Source organism: Fusarium poae, chromosome 4 (genome assembly GCF_019609905.1).
Source record: "Fusarium poae strain DAOMC 252244 chromosome 4, whole genome shotgun sequence".
Lineage (NCBI taxonomy): Eukaryota > Fungi > Ascomycota > Sordariomycetes > Hypocreales > Nectriaceae > Fusarium > Fusarium poae.
The window spans coordinates 2,105,177-2,123,970 of NC_058402.1; the positions used below are offsets into that span (position 1 = coordinate 2,105,177).

At 50.5% G+C, this 18,794-nt stretch overlaps 6 protein-coding genes across 6 annotated transcripts; 4 read left to right on the top strand and 2 right to left on the bottom strand.

Annotated features, from left to right (window-relative positions):
• Positions 1 to 271: 271 nt before the first annotated feature.
• Positions 272 to 983, top strand: FPOAC1_010764 (uncharacterized protein; the record flags this gene model as incomplete). The annotated part of the gene is made up of 3 exons (XM_044855153.1): positions 272 to 318; positions 373 to 920; positions 970 to 983. The coding sequence occupies 3 exons, from the start codon at positions 272 to 274 to the stop codon at positions 981 to 983; spliced, it is 609 nt and encodes a 202-aa protein (XP_044702466.1).
• A 437-nt stretch (positions 984 to 1,420) lies between these two features.
• On the bottom strand, positions 1,421 to 3,117 carry FPOAC1_010765 (uncharacterized protein; the record flags this gene model as incomplete). The annotated part of the gene is made up of 2 exons (XM_044855154.1): positions 1,421 to 2,200; positions 2,251 to 3,117. 2 exons carry the CDS (start codon positions 3,115 to 3,117, stop codon positions 1,421 to 1,423), a joined length of 1,647 nt encoding a protein of 548 aa, XP_044702467.1.
• Positions 3,118 to 6,568: 3,451 nt separating this feature from the next.
• Positions 6,569 to 10,879, top strand: FPOAC1_010766 (uncharacterized protein; the record flags this gene model as incomplete). The annotated part of the gene is made up of 3 exons (XM_044855155.1): positions 6,569 to 6,773; positions 6,937 to 10,786; positions 10,840 to 10,879. 3 exons carry the CDS (start codon positions 6,569 to 6,571, stop codon positions 10,877 to 10,879), a joined length of 4,095 nt encoding a protein of 1,364 aa, XP_044702468.1.
• Positions 10,880 to 12,108: 1,229 nt separating this feature from the next.
• FPOAC1_010767 (uncharacterized protein) lies at positions 12,109 to 13,129 on the top strand (the record flags this gene model as incomplete). Its single annotated transcript, XM_044855156.1, has 2 exons — positions 12,109 to 12,275; positions 12,334 to 13,129. The coding sequence occupies 2 exons, from the start codon at positions 12,109 to 12,111 to the stop codon at positions 13,127 to 13,129; spliced, it is 963 nt and encodes a 320-aa protein (XP_044702469.1).
• Positions 13,130 to 13,640: 511 nt separating this feature from the next.
• On the bottom strand, positions 13,641 to 16,388 carry FPOAC1_010768 (uncharacterized protein; the record flags this gene model as incomplete). The annotated part of the gene is made up of 6 exons (XM_044855157.1): positions 13,641 to 13,929; positions 13,978 to 15,407; positions 15,461 to 15,558; positions 15,614 to 15,948; positions 16,006 to 16,042; positions 16,382 to 16,388. 6 exons carry the CDS (start codon positions 16,386 to 16,388, stop codon positions 13,641 to 13,643), a joined length of 2,196 nt encoding a protein of 731 aa, XP_044702470.1.
• Positions 16,389 to 17,467: 1,079 nt separating this feature from the next.
• On the top strand, positions 17,468 to 18,794 carry FPOAC1_010769 (uncharacterized protein; the record flags this gene model as incomplete). The annotated part of the gene is made up of 5 exons (XM_044855158.1): positions 17,468 to 17,689; positions 17,755 to 17,868; positions 17,924 to 17,940; positions 17,994 to 18,144; positions 18,204 to 18,794. 5 exons carry the CDS (start codon positions 17,468 to 17,470, stop codon positions 18,792 to 18,794), a joined length of 1,095 nt encoding a protein of 364 aa, XP_044702471.1.

Sequence of the window (18,794 nt, forward strand, 5' to 3'; positions counted from 1 at the left end):
TTTTGGTGGGCGGGTCGAGTTTGCAGGTGAGTCCTCGGTGTGTACCAGAGCAGTACGTACCGGTGAATTCTCACCGAAGGCTCCCGGGTAAGCTCACCTGCAGGGTCTGAGCATGCAACGTCATCCCTTCCATCTAACACGATGTCGCAGCCTGAGTACTGTTTTGAACTACCTGGCCCTTTCTTTTGTTCTTCATAATTCTCAGTCGCAGCGCCATATTGAACTGTAGCACACTCCTTTTAACGCGCATGGTTACCTCGCCGCTTTCAGGATGATGTCCTCAACCAACGATGAGGACCCCTTCGTCCAGGTCCAGCAGTACGTCTCACCCTTCTACCATGCGCCCAGCTATCAATGCTAATAATGATACAGAGATGTCCTCAACCAGATGGCCAACACGCGCCCGCTGTTTGCTTCGTATCTTCGAATTCGCTCCCTTTCCACAAACGCCAGTTCCCCTGAACTTGCATCCGCACGCTCCGATCTCGAAGCCGCTTTATCATCCCTTGCCGACGACTTAGCCGACCTAATCGCCTCTGTCCAAGCCGTCGAATCCAATCCCTTGCAGTTTGGGCTGTCAGAGCATGAAGTTACGCGCCGGAAGCGCCTTGTGCAGGAAGTCGGAGGCGAGATTGATGATATGCACGATGAGCTTGCGAAGAAGATGGATGCGGGCGACCTACCTGACCCGAATGCGTTTGCCATTGATGGCGACCATGAGGACAACTACACCGAGTTTGAGCAGCAGCAGCAGATGGAGATGATGCACGAGCAGGATCAACACCTCGACGGCGTGTTTCAAACAGTAGGAAACTTGCGCCGGCAGGCGGACGATATGGGAAGGGAACTGGAAGAGCAACGTGAAATGCTTGATCAAATAGACACTGATGCTGATCGCATCGGTGGACGATTGGCGACGGGTATGCAGAAATTGCAGCATGTGATACGGCAAAACGAAGATCGCTATAGCAGCTGCTGTATAGCGGTCCTCATATTTGTCCTTATACTGCTGCTAATCATCCTTCTCATCATATAATGCCTGCCATGGGCTCCAAGAGTCAGATGTTTAGCTCCTTTACAGCGTTTACGATATTACCATATGTGGGATTGGAGTTTGGGATGGGAAATTGCTTTTCACGAATTATCGTACCCTTTGACCAAGAATTTTTCTTATCTCACTTTTAAACGTGTACTAGAACAATGAATAGAGAAAGTAGCAGCGGGGGGTTTATTTTCCAAAGTTGTAATATTATCTAAAGGTTTATCAAACAGTTGCCAAATCCTGAAGCACAATGTCTCACAATCGTATACGATACAGTAACAGCGCGGCCTTCGATTCCGTGATAGCCTTCTTAACCACTGTAAAAGTCCAGACTTTATTCCGTTTTGAGTTTGTCGTACAATCAGTTGTATTGCGCCGTTATACTAGGATCAGCCCCGATTCGCTCTTGAGTACGTCTGCTAGTGCAGCCAGGGAGCCAGCTGCACTGGCATTCTGGGGTGCTTTCTTTGGAAATTCGACGAGTGCAAGCCGTAACGCTGCCAACGCAGCATTCCCATAAAAGTTGAGGAAGCGCTGCTCATGGCCTTGGATCATGGATCGCAATACCACATATTGGGTGTTTGATGTCTCGTTGGGTGGTGAGTTGACGATGTAGGCGAGCGCCTTCCAGTAGTTTGTTGGCGGATAAGGGTTCTTCTTGGATGACCTGCTGAAGTCTCTTAGAGACAAAGAAGCAAATCCAGCACCTAAACCAGTCATTCTGTCGTTATGACTTTGTTCCGTAATCCATGACGGCCCATCCTTCTTCCATCCTATAGCGACGCGGCCGCGTTCTGTCTTGTCATTGCCCCTGTAACCAAATAAGACAGGGCAAACCATTCGATATTTGGCCATGAGGATATCGATCAAGGATAGACCTCGCCATTGGAATTCTTTCGCCGAGAATATATGTGCAGCAAAGACACCAACAGGGTCCGCAGCCTTAGGGTTTGCGCCGCCTTCGTTAATGAACTGGTTCACAATACCCTTGGCGCAGATGTTGATAAGATATATGAAGAGTGAAGGGAGAGTAGTATCATTATTTGCGGAGCCTTCGACAGGCTCTCTCTTATCGACCACAAATGCACTGACATCGATGGGAGGACTTGGGATCCGACCCTCCAAAGCCTCTTTGAGCGCGCCTGTGATTTTGTTGATCTATCGTTTGTGAGAAGTTGCTTCAAAGTGGGAGAGTATTTTGAACTTACAGGTTGATTGTTTGCTCCCTTTCCAGCTGTTAGTTGACCAATAGCTACTCGAATTTCTCTTCGAGCAGCACCAAGCTTACCCTTCAGGGGCGAGCCGGCAACCTTTGACTGTGCCTGAAGGTCCCTTCGCAATTTCTTCAACTCTTGGTGGATCTGAGCATAGCGGTCGACGCTGGCAGCTGGCTTGGCCTGCACAGGCTGTGAGGCTGATGTGGCAGGCTTAGAGACGGGTTGAGGGGTGGTTTTAGTGGCGGCAGGTGCACTTGCAGGCTGTGTCACCGCTGCATTTGGGTTTTGAAATGGACTCCGAGAAGATGGCTGTGTTGTACCAAATGGATTACTCTGTTTGTTCTGAGTGAAAGGCCCAGTGGTAGAAGCTGATGGAGCTGCAGGCTGAGCAGGCTTCTTTGCTTCGGTGGCGGGCGTTGTCGAAGCTTCAGGTTGTTTTGAATTGCTGACAGGAGTTGCGCCGCCATTCATTTTCGCAGGCTCTTGCTTGGCTGGCGATGCTGGTTGGGGCGCTGGCTCTGGTGGTAACTTGGGAACCGTCTTTGCCTTGAGTTCCCGAAGCCGTCTCTCCTCCGCGACCACAGCGGCCTCAGCTCTTAATCTCTCCTCCTCTTTGCGCTCTTCGGCGAGTATGCGCTTGTGCTCTTCTTGCAGCTCATGGAGCTCGTAGACTCGTATCGCTGCTTGACGCACGCGCTCGTGTTCTAGTTGCGCTGCCGCCAGAGCGTCCCGGTGACTAAGCTCATTATTTCGGGTATCGAGGAGGAAGGATGCAGCGATGTTTCGTTCTGGACTTGAGAGCAATTGATTCCTCTTGGCAGGCGAAGATAAGACCTTGGAAGGCGAAGAGAAGGTCATGATGAAAACAAAATATTGTTGGTTCGCTACAAAGCTGGCATTTAAAATGGAAGAAAGAAAACTTGGTTGTGTAAGTATCAGGGCAAGTCTAACCTTGCACCTGAGATGTAGGTAAACTCCGGGACTCGCGTAGCGTTTGTACACGAAGCGATTGTTTTTTGGGTCTTAACAATGCAGCTCTTTGAAAGAGGCTGGATGTCGATCCATCAAAGCAATGCTCCCCATGCACATACTGGAAAGTGTCAAGTAATGCTAACTTTATCTGGCATAGCCTTAATATGCAAAGCTGGCAGATCTCGGTCCCGCTAGAATGAAGTCCCGATGTCAGCCACATATGGGTTACGTACGCCACATCATGGAAGTCAGGGTCATATCGGTAGGTCGAAGAGCTAAGGATGGGCGTTGTGAAACATGGCTTCGACATTGCCATGTCAACCCTTCGATCAGGGTAGATAAGCATGTGTAAGGAACTCTATTCGAGGTAGAAACATGACCGACAGCACGGTCTATTCTCCGCGATTGGGATAGAAGCAGTGGCATCAACGAGTCAACAAGGGAGACCATAATCACCACCTGGGGATGCCTGTAGTCTTGTGTTTAGCCAAGAGTGTTGAAGCAACCGACCCGGAGCTCTTGAGACAGACGAGGCACGATGGATGACCCTGACTGAAGGGTTGCATTGACGGTGGTTCAAAATCTAGAACATGGGTGTGAATCACTGCCGTGGGCCGGGCCGTTGTTGGCCATTTGTGTAGTTAAAGCTAGGCACTTCAATTAAGCTCTGTTTGAGAGGTATGCAGAAATCGACCCAAAGCCACTGATGCCGTTTTGGGGTTATTGGAGACCAGGAAGGGAACAGTTTCTGTGTGATACATATCAAGTCCGGTCGATGGCTTTGCGAGACAGCTTGTTAGTCGATGGGCGTTCTGAAACTTAATATGTGGCACCACAATGTACATCCCAGGTGAGGAACTAAATGATATTCAGAAAGAATACGATTCGTCCAACAATCCGCACAACATAGACCGTGTCAACAAATACCAGCCAGGCAGTGCCTGTCTAGGTTGAAACACGACCACTTACAATGCGAGACTGAAAGAACACATTGCCCGTCCTTGATCCACTAAAACCGGACACGCAACCGAGGAGAGCCTAGAAGTGACTGACTGTTTTGATATTCGAACTTATTATTGATCAACTAAGAAAGCCCTTATTAATCCAAAACCAAGCCAAGTCGTATTGACGACTCCTCAGTCTTTCGCTTGCAAGGTTACCTAGGTACTCATGTCGGCAGCGAGATGAGGACGATTCGGCAGCTGGCTGCTAGAATGTACCATCAGCGATTAACGAGCTCCATCAAAAGTAAAGAAAGGAATGCTGATGAGATCACTTCACAAGCTCCATCCCACCACGTTTCGTCAGTAATATGATAAAATGCCCCTCGATGACGTTTGGCACAAATTTCCTGGTTCGCTTCCATGTTAGCTTTAATATCAATTGTTCAAAGCTCACCCTTGAGCCGCAGGGAGGCCTGGACTTTTTGGAGGTTTGATTAGTATGGTATGAGTATCCATCAGCCATCCATCCCATGGCGTGAAGCAGGGGGCTCTTCGCCCCTAGCGCAGGCGGATACGGTTAAGCATCACTGCTTCGGGCAACCACAGGGATGGAAACTCTTGAAAGTGTGACACTGGTTGTGAAAATGAAAGGAAAGATGAGGGCTCGGCCGCTCTACCGGTCAAGTAGCTCGAGTGTATGCATTTGTTCAAGGGAGGGAGCCAGTTTCGTCCTTGTTTGATAGTCATTGAATAATGATGAATATGAAAGAGGTACAGAGATTTTGGAACGTAACAAAGTATGTATCGTCGTCTACTATTATGAAAATGTTGGGCTCATCATGGGGTGTTGAAGCTAGGGTCATCCAGGGGGAGAGGAAACGGCGACAGTTAACGTCAGTAGCACCCCATACTACGCGTATCTAGACAGCTCAGATGTTTACACGAACAATGCAGCCACAGTTGTCTATGTAGGCCACCTTATTCAATATGTGTAATTGCCTAGTTATCTTGATGCGTTGTTGCGTCCTACGACAAGCGCGTCGTTGTCTTACAATAAATCTGATCAATGGACTTTATCTGCTTATGCAGATTCTTGTGTTTACTCCAGATGACGCCCTTTCTTATCCCTCGACGCCACACCCTGAAAGATCGACTCCTTGAATTATGGATCATGATCAATTTTAGGCTGCGTGGTGGTGGTGGTACCTCCCATCTCTTTATCCTTGTTTGTGAGTCCAATTTGCCAATTGTACTAGCCAATGCTTCTCAGGCCGATCGACGTTCATATTCCCTGGTGCTCCGCTGCAATGAGTTGTCAGTAACAGTCTGTGTTTATGACATATCCGTTGAACATCAAGAGTTGACGGGAGTCAATAGTTTCAGCCATCCGAGCTCTCTAGTCATGAATCCCACGGTCCTTGGCACTTAGGGGATAGCATCCCCGCTATTAGCGGAGTCAGCCGGCGTCAGTGCGAGCTTCAGGTGCTAGGGGCTTTCGGGGGGGCTCTGGGGCTACCACGCTGGGCTTGATCCCACCAGAGCTATGTTAGACCAGCGGCCAACCCCATCTTTAGGCGCGTTCAAGCCCGGTCAATCCCCCGGTCCAGCTGCCCGGACACAGCTGGTGATGGGATGCTTCCAATGGCCCAGCTGTTCGTTTAACCCCCATGAGCCTGCTTACGATCCAAGGTCTCGAGCAGAACTTTGTCACAGCAGTTTAGAAAAAAGACAGCAGATAGTCAGACAGGCTACGTAATTCTGCGGCACGTTTACCGCACCCTGTAGCTGTTGTTTGGAAGGTTTGACAATCTAAAAAGATGAAAGTACCTAAACGGGGAAGGTACATGAGCACCCTACCTGCTGTGAGAGAGTCAAGGTAAATTTAGACCAGCAGGTACATGCAGGTAGTTGAGTCTTGGGAGGTAGTCGTATCCCACTTCCCTCGCACTCCACCTGGAGCTAAAGCATCTCTATCTATCCACCCATCCTCTTCATCCATCCCTCCTCTTCCTCTTCTCCTCCATAACTTACCCTCGTCTCTCTTCCTCTTGCTGGGAGTTGGAATTTTGTTCCATTCATCCAGGCCTTCATTTCTCGTCGTCTCATCAACTGCCTCTTCATCGCCGCCTTTCTAAACCACGCTCCTTGGCTCAGCGCAAGCTCGTCTACCCTCCTTTTGGGCAAACATTGTCCCGCCGTGCCATCGCCTTCCGCCATCGCAATTCGCCTCATCCATTGCCCATAACTAAACAGGTCCACCATCCTCATTTGCCGCCCATATTCGGCTACCATTAAACTTCACGATATCAGATCCAACTAGCTGTATCCTGATCTTCCCCTCGCCGAACATCGACGTGCTACATTTAAACTTCGAACTCTCTTGACTGCCCAACATGGAGCAGCAGCAACAGCAACCCCCGCAGCAGCCGCAGCAACAGCAGCAGCCGCAGCAGCAATCGCAGTCTCAACAGCATGCTTCTCAGCAGCAGCCCCAGGTTGGCGGCGTCCCTGGGCCTGCTGGACGCAGACTTCATATTGCCCATCGCCGAAGCCCTTCTGAGCTGACGCCACTGATGAGCATGTTTGCTAACCCTGGAAGTAAGTCATGATATCCACAACTCCCCTTCCCTTAAAGTGCCATGGTAAAGTATCATGGCAGTTGATCTGGTATTTGGCGCTCTGCGCCTATCAAATTACATATAAACCATCCTCAATTCCACGTGGCTTTGAATCTTGACATACTAACATTGTTGTCCATCAGTGGAGCAGCTTGCCATTCAGCAGCAGATCGAGCTGTTGCAGCAACAGCAGCAGCAGATTCAAGCTACGCATCAGCAATATGTCAACATGGGGATGATGCCTCCAGGACAACCTCTTGGTCCCGGCGGTGCGTTCAATCCTTTGCAGCCAATGCCCAATATGTCGCAAGCTGCTTTCCAATTCCCCAACCAAGTGCCTCAGCAAAACATTGCTCCCCCTACCCAGCCACTTTCACATCGCCGTAATCAGTCGGCACTCCCCAACATGGGTATGGGGCCTCCTCCCGCACCTTCCTCTGGTGCTTCTGGAAACGCCCCCTTTGGAAGCTTCGAGGCACCTCAAGCCCAAGCCCAAGGCCGAGAGAATTCTGGAGGCCGAGGCGGTCGTGGTGGGCCCCCTGGCGGAGGTCATCAGAGAAGACACTCTCTGGCTCTTGCCGACGCCAAGAAGGCTGCCGAACTTGCCCAACAGAAGCGAACAACTACAGGCTTCTCATTCCCTGCCTCTCCCGCCCCCGACGATGAGAACAAGCCCGCTTCTCAGTCCACCCTCGATGTTCCCGTCGCTCAAGGATCGACTCGAGGAGGACGTGGAGGTCACGGCCGTAGCCAGAGTATGGCCGTTAATGGCCGAGGAGGTGGCCGTGGCGGCGGCTTGAACGCTGAGAGCAACGAGTTCCAGCGTCGCGGAAGCGGTCACGCCCGTACCGGCTCCCGTAACTTTGAAGGAAACTGGCGTACTCAAGGCCAAGACCAGAGTGGTAACGCCGGTCAGAACCAAGGCTTCCAGCCTGGTCATCGACCTCGTGGATCTATGAACCAGTCCGTCTCTGGAGTAGGAGGCTTCCAGTACAACCCTAACCAACCTCAGGTTATGCAGCTGCCGAATCAAATGATGATGCCCCAGATGTATGGTCAGCAGCTTAATCCTATGCAGCTGAATCAGTTGCAAGCATTGCAAGCCGCTCAGATGAACGGCCAGCAATTCGTGGGCCTCCAGGGCTCTCAGCACGCTGGCCAGCTCGGTGGCCAGCAGCAGCAACAGCAGCGCAAGACCCTTTTCACTCCTTATCTTCCCCAGGCCTCTCTCCCTGCTCTGTTGGGCGATGGTCAACTCGTTTCTGGCATCCTCCGTGTTAACAAGAAGAACCGTAGCGATGCTTACGTTACCACTCAGGATGGCCTCCTCGATGCTGATATCTTTATTTGCGGTAGCAAAGACCGAAACCGTGCGCTTGAAGGTGATCTCGTTGCCGTTGAGCTCTTAGACGTTGATGAAGTCTGGGGTCAGAAGCGCGAGAAAGAAGAGAAGAAGAAGCGCAAGGACATTACCGACACTCGATCTGGCTCCACCAACCAAGGTAACCAGAACTCTAGCAACAACAATGACGGCAACCCCCCTGAGGGTGGTATCCGCCGTCGCGGTAGTCTGCGTCAGCGACCTACACAAAAGAAGAATGACGACGTCGAAGTCGAAGGTCAGAGCCTTCTCCTTGTCGAAGAGGAGGAGATCAACGATGAGCAGAAGCCTCTGTATGCTGGTCATGTCGTTGCAGTTGTAGAGCGTGTTGCTGGTCAAATGTTCTCCGGAACTCTTGGTCTACTCCGCCCTAGCAGCCAAGCCACCAAGGAGAAGCAGGAGGCTGAGAGGGCTGCTCGCGAGGGTAACAACTCCCGTCACCCTGAGCCTCGCCAGCAGGAGAAGCCAAAGATTGTTTGGTTCAAGCCTACAGACAAGCGTGTGCCCCTTATCGCCATCCCCACTGAACAGGCTCCCCGTGACTTCGTCGAGAAGCACCAAGACTATGCGGATCGAATTTTTGTGGCCTGCATAAAGCGCTGGCCCATCACTTCGCTCCACCCCTTCGGAACTCTCGTCGAACAGCTTGGACGTATGGGTGACCTCAAGGTTGAGACTGATGCTCTCCTTCGCGACAACAACTTTGCTTCGGACGAGTTCTCTGATGCTGTTCTCCGCAGCGTCGGTCTCCAGGATTGGTCGATTGAGAAGGAGGACGAGGCTGCTATGGCCGAGCGCCGCGATTATCGCGAAGAGAAGGCTTTCACAATCGACTTTAACGGAGGCGCCGAGCTGGGCAATGCTGTCCACGCCAAGTCCCGCCCTGATGGCAAGATTGAGATTGGTGTCCATGTTGCTGACATTGCTCACTTTGTCAAGCCCAACTCTCTTGTGGATCGCGAGGCAAAGAAGCGAGGCACATCAGTTCAGCTCAAGAACCGCTTCTGCGCTTTGCTGCCCCCTAAGCTATCCACCGAAATCTGCTCTCTCACTCCCGAACAGGATCGTCTTGCCGTTTCCGTTGTTTTCAACGTGAACCCGCACACCGGAGCTGTCTCCGAAGGTGACGCATGGGTTGGCCGTTCAATTGTCAAGAGTGCTGGCAAGGTCTCTCTTGATGATATTAATGATGCTCTTAACAACCCTTCTGAGTACAAGAACTCAGCCGTTCCTGTCAACACTATCCAGATCCTCAACGCTGTTTCGCAGAAGTTCCGGGAAGCTCGTCTCGGTGCAGGTGGCGAACCAATTGCCCCTCTTCGGTTGTTCCAACAGCTCGACGACGAAAACGATCCTGTCCAAGACAACCTTTTCGACTCAACTCAGGCTATTGAGCTTGTTGAAGAGTTGGTCCACAAGGCCAATGCTCATGTAGCACAGCGTCTTGTTGAGGGACTTCCTGAGAAGGCCTTCCTCCGTCGCCAGTCTGCCCCTAACCCTCGTCGACTACAGACCTTTGTTGAGCGCATGACAGCTTTGGGTTATGACATCGACTCATCTGGCAGTGGTGCCCTTCAAAACAGCCTTTTCAAGGTCGATGATCCCGATCTGCGCAAGGGCATGGAGACACTCGTCGTTAAGTCCATGCAGAGGGCCAAGTATTTCATCTCAGGAAAGACCAACAAGCAACTGTGGCCTCACTATGCCCTCAACCTGCCCCTCTACACTCACTTCACCAGCCCCACTCGTCGGTACGCCGATATAATTGTGCATCGTCAATTGGAGGCTGTTCTTTCCGAGGGCAAGATTGAGTTCACCGATGACTTGGAGAACCTCGTCAAGACTGCCGAGTCCTGCAACACCAAGAAGGACTCCGCTCAAAATGCTCAGGAGCAGAGTGTTCACATCGAGTCTTGCCGAACCATGGACAAGAAGCGACAGGAAGCCAACGGTGATCTCATCGCTGAGGGTATTGTCCTGTGCGTTTACGAGTCAGCCTTTGATGTCCTCATTCCCGAATGGGGATTCGAAAAGCGAGTCCACTGCGATCAGCTGCCCTTGAAGAAGGCCGAGTTCCGTAAGGAGAAGCGTGTCCTCGAGCTTTACTGGGAAAAGGGTGTCCCTAGCTCCGCGTTTGTGCCCGAGGATGAGCGACCCAAGGCTGCGGCATCCATTCGACACTCCAACGCCATTGCTGCTCAGAGACAAGCTGAGGAGGCCGAACGTGCCCGAAAGGAGCGCGAGGAGGCTACCCGCAAGCAAACTGACACCGGTACCATCTCTACTGATGATGTTGATGCCTTGTTCGACGACGATGATGACAACACATCGGATGTTACCGAGGCTATGGCCGGAGCTTCACTGGCTGAACGCCCGACTCAGAGTGTTCCCGGTTCCCCAACCCGATCGTCATCCACCGCTGGCAACTTGCACCGCACTCGCTCTGACTCAAAGGTGCCTGTGGCAGAGCCTGTTGAGACTCGCCTCACCAACAAGGAGAAGTATCTCAACCTATTCTCGCTCCGTGAAGAGGGAGGTGATTACATCCAGGATGTGACTGAGATGACGAGAGTGCCAGTCATTCTGAAGACGGATCTCACCAAGAGCCCACCGTAAGTATTTTGCCACAATTATATGGATAGAAGTGTGCTAACCAAGAATTCAGTTGCCTCACAATTCGATCTCTAAACCCCTACGCTCTGTAAAATGAGCATAAAAGTTAACTGGCGATTGTAATGGTGACAATGTAGAAGGAAGTTTGAAGCATGGGTTGCTTACTAGTGGAGGATAAAGTTATAAGCATGGGTGGTGAGCATTGCAAGGGATTCACAGAGACTGTCAGAAGGAGTTGGACTTTTAGCTGGTGGTATGGTGTGAACAAGAGACACATAGTGGAGGTAATTTCATCTTTGCTCAAGCAGTACACGACGTTCTGCTGTTTTTGTTGTGTATGTGTGTGTGTGTGTGTGTGTGTGTGTGTGTTCTTTTTTGGTCGTTTTTGTTATGCCAAGATGCCAAGGACTGTTCTACTATATGGGGGAACGGTGTATTATTGTTCATGCCCAATTTCCAATTTCCCCAGAGGATCTAATCCCCCCATAATCCATGTAAGTTGCTTGCCAATTATCTTGACTTTTTCTTGGCTATTAACCCAATATCATATCTTAAGCCTTGTCTAGTCTTCAGGTTGACTGAGCAAACGAATTCACCATCGCGTATCTATAGCTTTAGGCTGTAAACAATTATCCACAGGGGTCGACATGTATCAGTTGTGTTTCGGTCAACGACCGGACCGAGCATAGCTCTGATGGAATATCATAGCAGAAGGGTCCTCGGCACGTTGTTTCACCTTGTGGGCTATAGAGTTACTACTAAGGCGTCCAATCCAACGCCAGATATGCAATCTCTCGGAACGGTTTCACAGTTCCAGTTTTTGGCGTCTCAGGATCTACAGATGGGGAATCCTGGCAGCCCAGACACTACAGACTGCCAAAGGCAGTAAGCGGAAACGTTTGAAGGGGAAGGACGTTAAACACGGCTATCTAGCATTCCTGTACATGGTCCTCTCTTGGCACCAGTCGTGAAGCGTGCTGAGCACCCCTGGCCTGCCTTAGCCACGGATGCTGCTAAACCCGTCGGTCCATGTCGCAAGGGCAAATGTCAAAGTTGAGATGATAATCCTGGTGTTGTGCGAATAGATATAAGGCTGCCCGTCTTCTTCCCGAAAATGTTTTGTTCTGACTTGACTCGACGACTTACTTACACTTAAACAAGACAAGAAAGTTTTGTCCTTTCGTTTCTACTCGCTCGTTCAATAAGCACTGGTCTGCTTTTGATAGTTGCTTTCCCTCACTAACTACCTTATTTTTTAATACTTATTATCTGCTGGCTGGTCCGACACCTTCCTTTTCTATCTCTTATTTATTAGTACAATATGGCTTCTGTCAAGTCTATTCTCTTTGGGCTTTTTGCCAGCACCGCATTGGCCATGCCCTCTGTTCCCATGTTCACCAAGAGACAACTACGATATCATGAGCTCTCCAAGCGTCAAAACGATGCTGCTGCCGCCGCTGGCCTTGACGACCCCAGTATCTTGCAATTGTAAGTTTTCCTGTTCTGACATCTTCCAACATAAACACAACTAACACTCACCCTTTAGTGCCTTGACACTGGAACATCTCGAAAACGCCTTCTACCGTGAATCTTTCCTTACCATCTCCGACGCTGAATTCGCTCCTCTCGGCCTCGAAGGCCAGGCACTCGAGGACGTCAAGTCTATTGGCAAGACTGAAGCCTCTCACGTTGTTCTTCTCCAGTCAGCTCTCACAGCTGCAGGTTTCGCCCCTGTCCAAGAGTGCAAGTACGACTTCAAGGGCGCAACCGCCGACCCATCTGCCATGGTAGCCACTGCTGCTATCCTCGAGAGCGTTGGTGTATCAGCCTACCTCGGCGCAGCACCGCTTCTGACCGACCCTGCCATCCTCGGTACTGCTGGAGCCATCCTCACTGTCGAAGCACGACACCAAACTGCTATCCGAGTCTTCTCCAAGGCCATTGCTGTTCCTCAACCTCTCGATACTCCTCTTGGTCCCCGCGCCGTCTTCTCTCTCGCTGCCCCATTCATCACCGAGTGTCCTGAGGGTTCCAACCTTCTGGTCGAAGCATTCCCGGCTCTGGACATGGCTGCGGGCCAGACAGCTGAAGCTGCAACCATTGGATCAAAGGTCAAGCTTGCTTCTGAGGCTTCGGCTGGTGCCACCCACTGCGGCTTCACAGCCGGAGGTGTGTCTCCTGGCGGCACCAAGTTCACACCTTTCACTGAGGGAGAGGGATGTGAGGTTCCCCAGGGCATTGCAGGAGTTGTCTATGTTACTTTGACCAGTGCCGGTCCTTTGGAGGGTGTTTTGTCTGATGATATTACTGTGGCTGGGCCTATGGTGATGACCGTCTCATGAGGGGATTTCAAGCTATGATGATTAATGGTGGTGGTGCTGTAATATTACTTAATACCTAGACTGAGTAGCTACTATACTCAAGCCAATATTATTACTAGTAAATCACTATCCCAACTGTGCAAACTTGTATGGCTATGTCAAGCAACTTCAGTTGATATATGCATGTAATATTCCTATTTCTGATATAGTACACATGCCGAGTTTGCGGCCTGGCTATACCTATTTGTAAATTCGAGTTGCTTCGTCCAAAAATGTTCGAAGCCACCTCTCGTGGAACATATCGCCATGCACTCCAGTGCCCCCCTGACATCGTCTCATCATCCCCACAAGTCCTGCTGGAAACTCATTTGACACCTCTGCTAATGTGATAACTTTTCATGTCCTTGACTTTTATGCCGCCCGCGCCAACGCCACTGATAAGTCTGTAAGACGGTGTGTCCCAAAGGCTTCACGCTTGGAGACCACTATAATGTAACATCTGCCATAGATCTGCCTCAAGTTCAATCATGCTCTAAAAAGGTCGTGCCGCGAAGTACGCCTGGGCCCTGGTCCAGGCCTCCTTGTCCTCTGCCTTCAATTGTTCTGTGCCCAGCGCTTCCACGCCCTTGGCGAGTGCATCGACAAAATCGCGCGCAACCCGGAAGTCCTCAGTCAATGACTCGGCGTATGGAACGAACGTCTTGGGGAACTCTTCTAGTCGGTGTAGTCGACCCTCCTTGTCCCCGCCAGCTTCATCGTCGTCGAAGAAGGTCCTCACGGCAATGCCGAGACCAATGTCAGGCTCCTGTTGGAAAGGTAGGCTGTTCACATATTAGCATCGCATGGGTAAAGATGAATGGAAACCTTACCGTCGGCTGATCTCCAGCTGGTCGTCCCTTTCGCGCTTGGACTGACCATACAAGAACATTGAAGCCACAATAGCCTCAACCAAGTCCCGGTCGGCCTCTCTCACGGCTGAAGCCAACGACCAGAAGCTTAGAAGGTTTTTGTTGAGAGGACCGGTGTAACCATATACTTGGTGTCGGAGCTTCAGCAGGGACGCACACTCGCTGATCAGTACAAGGGTTGCCTTCTCCTCATAAGAGCCCTTTCGGGGCAGACCAGGGTGGCCCTCGGTGTGCTTTCCTGTCAAGAGCCCATTTCGGATAAGTTCAAACGCGACTAGGGCTGCTTCTGACAGACCGGTCACCTCAGGGTTGTTCTCCTTGACGTCTTGAAGTGTAAGAAGGGTGGTTGCCAATGCATTGCCCCACTTTGTTAGCTTGTGCTTGTCATCAGCATATCCTCTCAAGTGAAGAAATCGCCAGATAGCAACCGAGGTAACCATATCTGTACTGTCAATTCCCTTGATGCGCCTCTCTTCGGGGAATGTCTTGTCAACAAATTCGGTGTTAACAAGCGACAAGACTTCCAACGACACGGGGCTCGCAAAATCCTCTGGGAAAAATGCACGAACATCATTGTCCTTGACATCCCAACTGGCAACCATCTGTGATGGTGGAGGGTTGACAGAACGGTGGTTGATAGTGTATGAATATTTAGGGTCAAACCAAACCCGCACTTTGATGTTCTTGTGCTGAATACCGCGGTGAAGTCGTGGGATCAGCAGCGAGAGAGCCTGCTCCTTAATGGGCACTATTCTGTCGGTGATCAACTTTTTGTACTCGTCTGATGCTACGCCATCCAAGGTAGGCTGGATCAGAACTTGTCCGTGGGTGATGTTTCCCAGTAGGCGAGGCCCAATCAAGCCGGTATTGAGGTAGTGGAAAAGCTCAGCAGGGAGCTGAAGACCCAGATACTCATGATTGTCACTGGTCAAGTGCTCATAGTCGTTGACACGGATCTCACCGCTCTCGGCGATATAAACGAAGTGGTGGACGACCATCCTCGCCTTGCGGTACTTGTCGAGCCAGTCGGCGTCCTTGTTCTGCAATATGTCGTTGAAGCTAGCGCAAGCAGTTGCGACACTGTTTTCCGCAGTCCTCAGAAGATTGGCAGCAGTTGAGATATTGTAGTCTGAATACATTGAGCTTTCCAACAGAGCAGGAAAGGGAGAAAGGAATGATGTGCCAGCCATTAAGAAAGAGTCGATAAACCTAGGCTCGCTCGCAGTAGGTGTGAGACTGCGCATCACTTTCTTCTTGGAAATGGCAGTAACCGTTTTGGCCTCCCAGTCGAAAGTACGAAGGACGGTGTCCTTGACAGGGTACAACAGAAGCTCCTGAGAGCCCATTACACCTGAACACTGGTCTGAATCGGTCATCTCAAAATAAGCAAGCTATTTCTGTTAGACTTGGAGTGTCAGAGGAAAAGCAGTCTTGGATAGCCTACCTGGGCGCATGCAGTGTAAGGCGCTACCAGAAAGTGAAGATCACGGCTCTTCAGAACGTTTTGGAGTAAGGGGTAGAGATTCTGAATGCGAAAGGCTCCTGTGATAGCCTCGGTTTAGCTCAAAATCCTAATCGAAAGCTCGTGTTCACTCACCTGGACTAGTACCGAAGGTTGACACCGCCTCTTCAGCGGCCCCCTGAGAGTACAAGTTCCATGCCTCGTCTGTCTTCTTGTTGGCTTTGAGACCACGATCCAAGGTGATGTCATCCTGGCCGGTCACAGGTTGACCGTCGAAAACGAAGAAGGGAACAATCTCATTCTTCGCCCAAAGATCGAGGTTCTGGTTTATGTGTGCCTCGACTCCCGTGAGACCACCCAGAGCTGACAACAGGGGTTCGTGAGCAGGAGACGTCTCGAGAAGTTGGCAGAGATAATAACTAGCGTCGACAGCGATGGCGCATCCTTCGAGCAGAGAGATATCATGCGTGCTGTGTGATGTTCAATTAGCGCTTGCTTGCAAGAGAGCGAGTCGCAAAAGTACGTACGAAGCCTGGTCGTTGATCCAGGAGTCCTCGGTAAGGACTAATTAAATAGTTAGCTCATGCTACAGAACCAGCTTTCGAATATGGGCGCTGCATGGGGACATCGTCGTCGCAAAGCAGTCGGCTGTGGTGTGATCATCATCAGGTTGAGCTGATTCTGGAGCGCTCTGCCCACAAAGCCTGAGCTTCAATTAAGCTTTCTATGTCCTGCTAGCTTCTACAGGATCAGACAAGCTGATACAAGCCAACTCAACTGTGCCAAAGTTCTTCTCGACGGCTAGCACGAGCGTTGCGAGCTTGCAACCTAAATTTGAGCCAAACATGGAGTCCAATTGGGTTTGGACGAACTTTGTCCCCACGCGCGCGGGTCAAGACTCACATGGCATCTCGAAACACTCGCTGCGACTCAGGCGCCTTTTTACTATATGTTCTCGGGGTCGGTGTTTGGAGGCCGGGAGTCCTGGAGGTAGATTATATCGGCCGTTCGAAGGGTGGGATCGAAATCGCAGTTGTTGGCGGCAAGGTGAGGGAGGTTGTTGTTGGAATAGGTATGGCGGGGTTGAAAGGAGTTCCGCTAGGTACTGTGCTGTGCTGTGCTGTGCTGTAGCTGTGCTAGGGGGGACCGACGCAGCTGGATAGAGGGGAACTAATTGAGCGGGTCGTTGGAGGGAATCGCGAGCAGGTTGATAGCGAGAGACGGGGGAGAGAACAAACAAAAAAAGGAAGAGTTTTCTTAAAAAGCTGTCGTGTGAGGTTGACAAGTATTTTCAGCTTCAAGAGGTGGACAGCTGGTGGAAAGATGTGACATGGAATCAAAGGCTTGACGAGTTACAGCGGCGGCAGGGACGCACCAAGACTAGAGTAGAGGTAGGTACCACCTTGCCAGTGTGGTACCTACCTGCACCTAGAGTTTGCCTACGGGCGGGACGGCACATCCTACCGCCCATCCCAACCCAATCCATCCATAAGTACCAGCTGGGAAGAGCCCTCGTGAGTGTGGCGAGTGTTAGCCGACATGTGGCTGTGTTATGTCAAGTCAATAATGAGATAAATGCCATCTCGAACCTTTCCGGATAGCATAATAGTAATAAAATGAGATTTGTAGAATAACAAGCTGGGCATATGGAGACACATTTGCTATCTTATGTACCTACTGTCCCATATAGAGGTCAAGTTGCCTTGAAACTTGCCCGCACTGTAGTACTTAAACTCAGCCTGTAGGCAACTAATGTAATTTTGGCCAGATGGCGGGGTGATGGATGACGCCCTTTGTGCAATATACCTATCAAACGACCGTTGTTCAAATTGTTTTAAAATCTACGTTCGTTGTCCATTTCCTACCCTTAATCTAGGAACCTAAGCTAGTCCTAAAATATCTACCATATACATCTAGACTCCTGCCCAGTACCTCATCCAACCTCAGTACATTCTGCGGCTTTATTAACCAACTCAAACACACGCAACCATGAACTTTCCCATGAAGGATAAACTCGGCCATTTCAAGAGACCTCTTGGTATGGACCAAAGAACGGCAAACATCCCTCTGATCGACATTTCAGCCCCTGATATCGATCAAAATGAAATAGCCAAGCAACTCGTTGACGCTGCTGAGGAGCATGGCTTCATTTACATCCGTAACCTAGGCCGTAATATTCAGGCCAAGGATGTCGATGGGGCGTTTGATCTCGTGGGTGTTCAGGATACAGAACTCAAGCGCAAACAAACACATAAATACTGATAGTTACATGACAGGTCAGGAAAACATTCGAGTGTCCCGTGGAAGAGAAGCAGAGATGCACGATTCAGACTAACAATCGCGGCTGGTCTGGCATGCATTCTGAAACCCTGGATCCCAAAAACCAAAAGGTAAGTTTAATCCGAGAGACAACAATAGTAATATCGAGGCTCACCAGTCGACTAGATAGGAGATTTCAAAGAGTGAGCTACTCACAATTCATTGGCGGCAACTCGCACTAACACACCTATAACAGGGCCTTCAACTTTGGCGAATTCGCCGATGGAAAAGCCCAACAGCCTCTTCCTTCTGACCTAGTTCCCGATGAACCTCAGATAAGTGCCTTTGCCGACTCATGTCATGACCTTTGCCAGAAGCTCCTCTACCTGCTTGGTCTAGGTCTTGGTGTAAGTCGACCTCTTGTTGCCAACTTTGAAAACAGTAGACTCACCAAATAACTAACTAGGTCGGCGACTTCTTCTCCTCGGCACATAACACAGATAAGGGCGCTTCGAGCTCTATCCTCCGCTTCTTACGTTATCCGCCCCCGGAGTCTACCGCTCATACTGAAGAAGACGTGCGTGCTGGCTCTCACAGCGACTATGGCTCCATCACCCTTCTCTTTCGTCTCAAGGGCCAGGCAGGTCTAGAGGTTCTTAGAAAAGACAACATATGGGCACCCGTCCCCGTATGTCCAGCTGGTACCGAGGATGATCCCAGTCCACCTATTCTTATCAATATTGGTGATCTGTTGTCGTACTGGACCAACGGACTTTTCCGCAGCACTCTCCACAGGGTTGTATTTCCAACAGAAGGAAGCGTCAGGGTACAGGGAGAGACGAACGAGGGGCCAAGATATTCGATCGCTTACTTCTGTCATCCTGTTGGTACAATCCCTCTTGAGCCTGTTCCTAGCGAGCGGGTGAAGAACTTTGTGCCTACTGGAGGGGCGTCAAGTGAGAACCCCTATGCCACAAGCAAGGTCATGACAGCAGATGAGCATCTGTTCATGAGGCTCAAGGAGAGTTACGGTGATCTTTACGACAAGAAGTCATAG